Source organism: Montipora foliosa, chromosome 7, assembly GCF_036669935.1.
Source record: "Montipora foliosa isolate CH-2021 chromosome 7, ASM3666993v2, whole genome shotgun sequence".
Taxonomy (NCBI): Eukaryota; Metazoa; Cnidaria; class Anthozoa; order Scleractinia; family Acroporidae; genus Montipora; species Montipora foliosa.
In genome coordinates, this window is record NC_090875.1 from 20,937,361 (window position 1) to 20,947,360 (window position 10,000).

Sequence of the window (10,000 nt, forward strand, 5' to 3'; positions counted from 1 at the left end):
GACCGATACATAAATTGGTCGACATGATTAGTGAACGTGACTTCTCGTTACTTTAAAAAATGTTAATGGCGTCGTTAATGGCTTAAAATTTGCATTTCACACACGAGGAATTTTCAGTCCATTTGAATCAACTGAGAAAGTTCGTTGTCTTCAAACAACACGGAGACCTGTTTAAGCACGCTTTTCCACAAAATAGTCAATCGTGCTCTTATGCTTAAAATATATCATCGCTCATTTAACCTGTTCAAAATTGAGCGGATTGTTAGCAACGACGATTTCACAAGTCAACCGTCCGCTAATGCCTAAAATTAAATTAGTGAACCGCTGCATTTCTCTTTTGCTTTCACGAAAAAATGTGGTGACACGTTTACAAGTACACCCTAGTTTTGTTGGTATCCCAATTAGCTTTCTTGAAAAATCTCTCAACACTCAAATTTTATCACCAATACCGTTGTTATACAAACCTTACAGTTATTGTTAAAATAAACTTATGACACTCAAAAACTTGTTATTAAAAATTATAGCTATTTGCCAACTCCTGACCCGGCGAGACCTCCTTTGTGGAGGTTAGAATTTTATGACTAAACTTATATTTTGTTTGAAAGAAATAAACTCTACACGCCTTTGTATCATATCGCTTCCTGTTCAAAGATTTGTTGAATTCCGAAGGAAATTGTTTTCAATGATCTGACTTTTCGAAGACTGCGTCTGTCTGTACAAGGGATTATTGAATTCAAACCTTGAGGCGCAGTTGTTTTACATGACATCATTGTTTGTGTAAAATGTGTTGCACAAAAGATCACATACTTTTTGATTGTCATGCAAACTGTCTGCAAACTGTTCAATTTCAACCGCGGCGAGATAAAGAGAGCACGTGACTTCTGTAAGCCAATTATAGCATGGAATTAGAAAAACTTGTCAATCAAGCGGAAATTGCCCTACTTGCCGACAGCCGATCTCTGATGCTAAGCAAAAAGATCAATGCGATATTATTCGTGGTGTTTGATAATGAGGGCTCAATTTTACCACTAGCTGTGTTTATGGAAACTTTAAGGATGGTGTATTGTGATTTGAATTCCCGCTGCAGGTGCGAAGCTCGACTTTCGTATCGCTTGTGATGGACACTTCTTTCGCGAAATTGTGATATAACACATCGCGGCGAAATGGCTTCTTTCAAACTTTTTTGGTTGAGTTTTGTGTTTATTGTTCAGCAAATGAGCTTCTACCACCAAGTGGATGGAGCAGTAATTAATATTTATTCATCGACAAAACCAGGCACTCTCTTAGCTAATCTAAGTAGAGCTGGATGGACAAACTACTCTTTGCAAATGTCAAGAGAAGAGGAATCATCAAGCTTCATTCAACGTCTCTCTGTTTCTGTTGATTTAAGCGATGGGCTGGTGCGTATGGCTCATAAACCAAACTGCAAGAAACTACAGCTTAATCCTTTCACGTTGTTTGTAGAAAAAACATCTATTTATAGACCAACTAAAAGGTCTTTAAGTCCTCTAACAGTGACAGTCATTGAGGAAAATTGCGCTCTGAAGTTTCGTGGTAGACTGAAATGTACACCTCTCATTGGATCAAGAGTTTTTTATCTACGGCACATTTTCACTCATTTGCGTGGATTAAAGCTAGATCCTACGTCTATGAGACTAGGAAACAAATTTTCAAGGAAGTATTTTAGAATTGGCGCCAAATCAAATTATTTAATTCTTCGGAGATCTTTACTCAAAGTTCAAAAGCGAACTTTAGAAATAGAACTCTTATTTCCGGCGACATACAGCGAAGGAAATAAACAATCACTTGTCGTAAGAATTGAGTTGATTATTGATTGCAAACATGATGTCGTCAAGAAGGTCCTGCGATTCCGTCGGAGAATTCATCTGTATGCCCCACGTTTCTCCAGCTCTCATTTAACAGCTCTTATTAGCGAAGATTCATCTGTTGGATCAAGTGTTAGCACAGTCAATGCACGAGACACAAATGATGGTAGAGCGGGCAAAATTGTTTACAGAATGGCGGCCACTCAGAATTTGGATAGTCAATCATATTTTACCATGGATCGTGACACTGGGCTGATCACAACTCTGAACACCCTAGACCGGGAAAAAATGCCAGCTCATTTTTTTCGTGTCACAGCAGAATATGAACAGCATCGGTCTTTATATGCTGAGGCAGATCTTACAATTAATGTTGGTGACGTTAATGATAACGCACCTGCATTTGAGGCATCCTCTTACAGCGAGGTTATCCCTGAGGATTTGTATGTTGGGGGGACTGTCATTGATGTCCGTGCTCGTGATTCGGATGCGGGTCAAAATGCAGACATTCGCTACAGTATCGTCAATAGGGCTGGAGTCAATCAAGCATTTCAGATTGGAGAGAGAAGTGGTAAAATCACTGTCGATGAACCACTTGATCGCGAAAAAGTTTCGCAGTACTCCCTTACACTTCAGGCCAGTGATCAAGGATCGCCACCCAAAACGGGTCAAGCCACTGTTCGAATAACTGTCACCGATGTAAATGATTGTACCCCGCAGTTTACAAAGCGAGAATACACTGAGTCAGTACGGGAAGATATCAAACCTGGGCAACTTGTGCTGACTGTCAGTGCCTCTGATCAAGACCTTGGTACCAACGGAGAAATCACATACAGTTTCAGTAGTGGCAATGATCTGGGACTATTTTCCATTAATCGCCTTAATGGTCGAATTAAAGTGAGCAAGCCACTTGATTTCGAGTATGCTCCCACTCACACACTTTTCGTCATGGCACAGGACAAGGGTGAAACCCCGTTGTATAACGAAACGTCGGTGGAAATACTCCTTGTTGATGTAAATGATAACGCTCCACAATTTGCGAGTTCGAATTTTCAAGAGACGGTCTCGGAACGAGAAAATGTTGGACACACGTTTGCTCGCATCCAAGCATTTGATGTTGATTATGGAAGCAATCAACAAATTGTTTACAGTTTAGTAGAAACTGGCTTACCATTTGGCATAGATAGTCAAACTGCCGACTTGTACCTTACTCAGAAACTAGATAGGGAAACTGTAGATCGCTATGTTTTCCAGGTGAAAGCCGAGGACAAAGGTGTTCCACCAAAGAGCAGCCAAGCCAAAGTGACTGTGACTGTGGGTGATATTAATGACAATCCTCCAATATTTTCAAAATCTGTTTACTATGGATCAGTGGAAGAGAAAGCTCGATTCGGAACAGCTGTACTCCAAGTTAGCGCTACTGACCCAGATCTTGGTCAAAGTAACATAATCTACACTCTGGAGTCTAGGGATTCTAGTCAGCGCCCATGTTTCAGAATTTCTGGCACTGGAGCGATTACACTATCGTGCCGCTTGGATTATAGCAAAACCAAGTTTTATTCTTTGGTTGTGAAAGCAAGAGACAGTCGCTTAGTGGGCTCTGCTATTGTGCGTATCAATGTTACAGACTCCAACACCCACAAACCAATTTTCTTACGGAGAATTTACCAGCAGCAGATTAACGAGGCCACTAAAGTTGGTGGTAGGGTCCTTATTGTCACGGCAACTGACGATGACGAGGGTTTGAATGCAAAACTCACTTATGCTTTTGAGCAATCACAGCAGGACTTCAGCATTAATTCCAACACTGGCGAAATAACCGTGGCAAGGTCATTGGACCGAGAAACAACCCCACAGTACAGACTTGTTATCAGTGCAACCGATCATGGAAACCCTCGGTTAAAAGGGACGGCAAAAGTTCATGTGACTGTAACAGATGTGAATGACAACAAACCAAGATTCCTGGAATCTAGTTATGCAAAATCAATCCTGGAGAATGTCCCACCAGGAACAAAAGTCCTTGAAGTTTCAGCTGTTGATGGTGACGATGGTTCAAATAAGGCCGTTACATATTTTTTTGCAGCTGATGGTAAGTTAAAAGGAGTTTAAACCCTTTGCATCATCCCTGAAGAAATTTTTTTCGTGAAAAAAATTTGCAGTAAGAGTCTTAAAAGTCAGGGTTTGTACGCGTCTTGAAAACCCTTGAAAACCCTTGAAAACTCTTGAATTTTGAGAGTGCATTTTCAAGGCGTTGAAAATCCTTGAAAATCTCTGCTCTTCATTCCTGGTCCTTGAAAGTCCTTGAATTTTTTTCTGACCCGCATTTTTAATCTTTGAAAACTTCAGTGAAAATAATCAGCCCCTTGAGTCGTGTCATACAAACGCGACAAGCTGTGGGGTCGAGAATGGTTACCAGTGCCTTTGCAGTATTTTCACGCATCTTCGTTACGGAAAATGAGGAAGAATTGTACTGTCAGACCATTGCTATGGGTAAATTCATCGACGTAAATAAAAAAGAGGTCCTTGAAATTTCAAAATTTGGCCCTTGAAAGTCCTCGAAAAGTCCTTGAATTTTTGGTCTGAAAAAGTGTGCGAACCCTATAAAAGTGTGAAAGTGTGACTGCTGTCAGTTTATTCACATTGATAATCTATTGTGCGCCACACTATCCAATCAGATGTCAAGAAAAGCTATCTACAGCCTTTGGCTTGCATGAAAAGATGTGAATAATACATGTAAGGAAGACTCACATTTGTCGTTCTTGTTGTAAAGCTGAAATTTGAACTTAGTAAGAAAACTTTCAACTACAGTACTTGTAACTGTATGTACCAGTCATTGCAATGTTACTACAGTGGAATTCTGATTTTTTGAAACTCTAAAAGGTGTTTCCATGGGTTTACCATGGTCTGACACTTCCATTTTACTCTCAACATTTTGAACTAGTTCTTTTATTCCTTCAAAAATGTTCGATTTCTTGAACTTTGAAAATCCAGGAAGTAACAAAAACCAGTTTAGGCTACATGGACACCCAAGTTCTAGAGAAAATGTTCTTATACATTTTTGCACGAAGCAAATGAGAGATCTGTCATTGAAGTCACAAGAAACTGTGTGCATAATGCAGTTGTCGCACAATTGAGGTGCTGAGTTACCATGGATATAATCGGAGCTCACTCCTTCAGTTGCATTTTTAAATCCTTCTTTTCTGCCATCTTGCATTTTTAAAAATGATACCACAGTAATTTAAACCTGGTTTTATTTAACCCCACTTTTGATTTTTTAGAACTCCTGATTTTTAGAGGAGGTTTGAAAATTTGGATTTCCACCATAATGTCAGTGACACACTACATGTATTTGGAGTGCATAAGTAAACTTTCATTGAAAAGATGGAAAACAAACTGTTTGTGGCTGAACTTTGTTTCAGTCATGTAGTTATGGGCAATACTGGTTCCCTTTGAACCTCATAATTTGATATTCAGTGGATGAATTACTCTAAAGAAGATAACAGTTTTCACAATGCATATCTGCCAGATAGTGGTTTGTCTCATGAACAGTGCAATTGGCCTTTTGAACAATACAGATCTGCAGGTCCCACTTTTTGACTGGTTGGTGGTACTGCTGAACTGGACCCATTGCTATCCAGTGGATAATTCAGTATTGGTTTTAACAGCACTTCCCTATTTTGATAGTGATTTGTCTTGAAGGTAGCATGATATATCCACCTTTATAACAGCAGGGGCCTGGCTACAGTTGTTCAAAAGGTGGATAGGGCCATCCGCCGGATAAGTCACTACCCAGTGGATAAGTAATAGTGAAATCAATTGCACTATCCAATGGGTAGTGATTTACCTGGAGTGGATAGCGTTATCCACCTTTTGAACAACTGTGGCGGGGAGAGTACGCAGAGGATCAGGGCTGGCGCAGTGGTGAGAGCACTCGCCTTCCACAAATGTGATCCGGGTTCGATACCCAGACTTGTGTGACGTGTGGGTTGAGTTTGTCTTTTCTTTATTCTGCTCTGAGAGGTTTTTCGGTGGGTTCTCCGGCTTTGAGTTGAATTGATTTGAATTGATTTCTGGGTACATGTACAGTGCCCCCAATTGTTGCCATTATTGCTAAAGAATAATTAACAGTAAAATCAAGTTCATTGATTATTATTAATGAAAACTGAACTACGGATACCAGATTTCAAGCATTTTCATTGGCTCAGCGACAACAGGCCATCAGTTCCTATATACCTGCTGTATCTTAAGGAACGTGTCAGCAATAAAGCAAGCTGAAAACATTTTTGCAGCTCTAAGAAAAAATGGCTGACAAAAGCCGTTTTGGACCGGAATTGACTGAGGCAGAAATTGATGCTTTAGTCAACAATACATACACCTTATTCCAAAATGGCCGCCATTTTAATATTTTTTTGTTTGATTGCAAATTGGCCCTTTTGGCCTCAACGCAAAATTCAAAAGAATATTTTACCTTGACCGAGGCCAAAAGGGCAATTTGCAATCAAACAAAAGAATACTAAAATGGCGGCCATTTTGAAATAAGGTCAATGGAAGAGTTAAAGTAAAGTAAAGTAAAGCAACCATATTTAACATTGATAACGCGTAACAGTAATTCAACTGACAAACCTGAGGTTGACGGTGCGCTCATTTTACTCCCCCCTCTCCATCAGTGCCCCATTTTACAGGAATTTAAAGCTACAGCTGTACTTTTTAAGCTACACTGAAAGATAAGAAATCGACTAAGTACACTTAGTCAAAGTGGGTGTCCAACGTATTCAATTAAGACCACCGGTACCTATAGAGAGCTTCAGCAATGTGCTGAAGACACCAAAATTAGGTGTAACGAGTAAAAAGTGCGGCCAGAGTGGGGCGCGTTTTGGTTCAATACTTAAATTAATTAAAGTAAAGTAAAGCAAAAGTAAAGCAACCATATTTAACATCAATAACTCGTAACAGAATTCAACTGACAAAGCTGAGGTTGACGGTGTGCTCATTTTACTCCCCCCTCTCCATCAGTGCTCCGTTTTACGGGTATTTAAAGCTACTTAAGCTACACAGAAAGGAAAGAAGTCGAAACAAGGATGTGAGATCTGGGAATCGAACTCAGGACCTCTTGCACCAAGGCCGCGCACTAACCGACTGTGCCACTATTGCTCTTCCTCTTGTTGATCATAGAGTTTTTAATAAAACAATAATTATTCCACCCAGGCTCGCTGGATGTAAAATGATTATAACCAACTTATCTGTCACTTCATATCCTGCGTGCCGTCGTAGAATAAATTATTGTTAATTATTACATTATTATTGTTGTTATTATTATTATTATTATTATTATTATTATTATTATTAATACTCTATTTTGTATCAAATTATTTTGTATTAGGTGATGGCGAAGGTGCTTTTCAGATTGATAGTACTCAAGGGGTAATTCGCACAAAATCAAGGCTTGATCGAGAAACTGTTCCAGAGTATGAGTTGACTGTGATAGCTTCTGACAAAGGACGACCTCCACTGAGCTCATCTGTGAAAGTCAAGATCACACTGGGGGATGTACGGGACAGTAAACCAAAATTTGAAAAGGACCCCTACATTGTGTTAATTAGGGAAGACCTTAAGGAACGCTCTGATGTGCTGCAAGTGAAAGCTGTCTCGCAAGATCTTGTTCAGGGTAATCCTATAATCTACAGTATAATTTCTGGCAATGACCCTCCCACGTTTGGCATTAGAACAAATGGATTGATTCAAACTCGAACAAAATTGGACTATGAAACCAGGTCACAGTACATCCTCAGAGTTCGTGCAACATCGTCACCCTATTTTGTTGAAACAATAGTAAACATAACACTGACTGACGTGAATGATAACCTGCCTGTCCTTCAGAACTTTTTTATGGTAATCAATGTCTTGGATAACAAATTCCCAACACGGCCGAAGTTCAAGATACCAGCTTACGACCCAGATGTGTCTGACCGTCTTGTTTATGAGATTGAATCAGTGACGCAAGGTGATTGGGTAATTCTTAACAGGACAACTGGTTATCTTGAGCTCAGTTCTACATTAACGAATACACGGAAACCTCTAACAATGGTAGTACGTGTTTCTGATGGTGTCAACTCTGTCAGAGCCAATGGACAGATAATGGTCACGTCAGTAACAACAGCAATGCTGAACAACAGTGTAACACTTGATATTTATGATGCAACCATTGGTGGCTTTTTAGATTCTTCATATGAAAAGCTGGTAAGAGCAATTTCTGACGTCCTCAATTGCAATCTTGACCAAATTGCAGTTTTTAATATTGACTCCAAGGATATCAAAGCTACCTCACCCCTGGATGACGATATTTCCCAACTTAAGATTTGGCTGGCTGTGTACCGACTTGATAGCAGCCGCAACCGATTTGGATTTTACAAAGCTGATTATGTTCGAGATATGATTTACATTAACATGTTGGAGATCTCGATGAAAGCAGAGGTGAAACTACTTCCTTTTGAAGATAGTTTATGTGTCCAAGAAGTCTGCAACGATCTACAACCAGGATTTTGGAGGAGCTGTTTGTCGTACTTGGAACACACAAGCAAGTCACTTACGTACAATTCCTCAAAGATCATTTTTCGAACAGTTGGTGCCCAAGAGTCCTACAGGTGTCCATGTGCTGAGAATTATCAAGGCGAGAAGTGCGATAAAGAAGTAAATCTTTGCTACTCAAATCCCTGTATGGGAAATGGAAAGTGTGTGAGTGTGGAAGGTAATTACTCCTGCATTTGTAATCCTGGAAGGACTGGGCAAAACTGTGAAATTGATTTTTTACGAAGTAAGTGCCCTTCTGATTCTAAAGCTTCTGGAAGTCCTTTGAAAGCAAATCCTTGTCATAATGGTGGAACCTGTAAGGACGCAGGAGGTGGTTTCACATGCAAGTGCCACGCTGATGCCGAAGTTGACAAGCCTCTGTGTGAATTGTCGACCCGTAGTTTCAAGAAGGGGTCTTTCATTGCATTTCCAGGTACGGGTAGAATCGTCTGGCGTTAGAATAAAATAAAGCTTAGAGTACATGTTGGTCATTAATAATTGTTTTATACAATACGTGTATACATGTACTTTACATTGTAATTAAGTTCAGCAAAGTTAACTACACGCCAATATGGCCAGCAATTTGATTATCCCTTCACTGTATACAGCTGTTTCTAGAAACCTTGTCCAAAAGAAGTGTAAGAGTGTTTGCAATCGAAGATGCCACGACCGGACAGTGAAGCCCTACTATGGCGAGCTAGTTGGATGAAAGAGTTCTTAGGATATAGTGTTGATGAAGTGGCAGTACGTGCAGACGTATGTTAAAGTTTACCATAATCCCTTTTGGCATTGTCGCATACGCTTTCACGCTTCTTTTGGACAACCTTTCTCGAAACAGCTGTATTCAAATCAGAGGGTTGCACACTGTATTCAGATGCTGTCTCGTGTCGCTTAAAACTCTATAATCACCCTGGCCAATGTTTTGTGGATTTTCCCTCTGTTACTCTCCCTCATTTCACGAAAAAAAGTTGATTTTGTACGGTTTTTTTTTCAACCCATCGCTGTACCTGTAAGTGGCCACCAGTGGGTATGGTGTCCCCTTCCTGGGTCACCTGTGATGGCTTCTTGTCTTGTACTGTAGCACATGAGGCCCTGAACCAACACCAAAAGCCCCTATCCCAAAGCTAATCAATCAGCATGTAGAGGTTGGCTTTCTTGGGGGCAGGAGATTCTTGTAATTGTCTTTTCAAAAAATCTGGGGGTGGGGAGGGGGGTAGGAGAGTTGACAGTGTTTGTATAGTGGTAACAATCAAGCATGCAACATACAAATTCAAGTGACAGGTTCTTTTTTTAAATGATTATGAACAAGACCATACACTTGCATGCAAGCTTTCCTTGGCACAGCAGGGTTATCGCAGGTTGTGAGAGCGCTCTCCTTTCATCATTATAATGATCCTGAGCTTGACTCGTGCACTCAGTGCCCTATGTAGGTTAAGTTTAGTTGGCTCTCTACTCTGCTCTGAGAGGTTTTTCTTCTGGTATAATTGCAAAATGTAGCCATCTGAATTGAAAAAAAAAAAAAAAAAAGGGTGGATACCACAAATAAAAGTGAAAAAACCAATACAAAGAAAGTGGACGGACAAAAATCTATATTGTATTTCCAGATTTCT

The 10,000-nt window shown here is 40.0% G+C and overlaps 1 protein-coding gene and 1 long non-coding RNA gene across 2 annotated transcripts in view; one reads left to right on the plus strand and one right to left on the minus strand.

The window, feature by feature from the left end:
- Nucleotides 1–937: 937 nt before the first annotated feature.
- LOC138011293 (cadherin EGF LAG seven-pass G-type receptor 2-like) overlaps nucleotides 938–10,000 on the plus strand; it is a 33,718-nt gene continuing 24,655 nt past the window's right edge. The window contains exons 1-2 of the mRNA XM_068858260.1: nucleotides 938–3,912; nucleotides 7,204–8,823. Of these exons, the coding sequence (XP_068714361.1) occupies nucleotides 1,164–3,912; nucleotides 7,204–8,823 (4,369 nt within the window). The 5' untranslated portion in view covers nucleotides 938–1,163. The remainder of the gene's footprint in view (nucleotides 3,913–7,203; nucleotides 8,824–10,000) is intronic.
- Nucleotides 9,100–10,000, minus strand: part of LOC138011294 (uncharacterized) — a 3,461-nt gene continuing 2,560 nt past the window's right edge. The window contains exon 3 of the long non-coding RNA XR_011124684.1: nucleotides 9,100–9,891. This is a non-coding gene — a long non-coding RNA (uncharacterized lncRNA). The remainder of the gene's footprint in view (nucleotides 9,892–10,000) is intronic.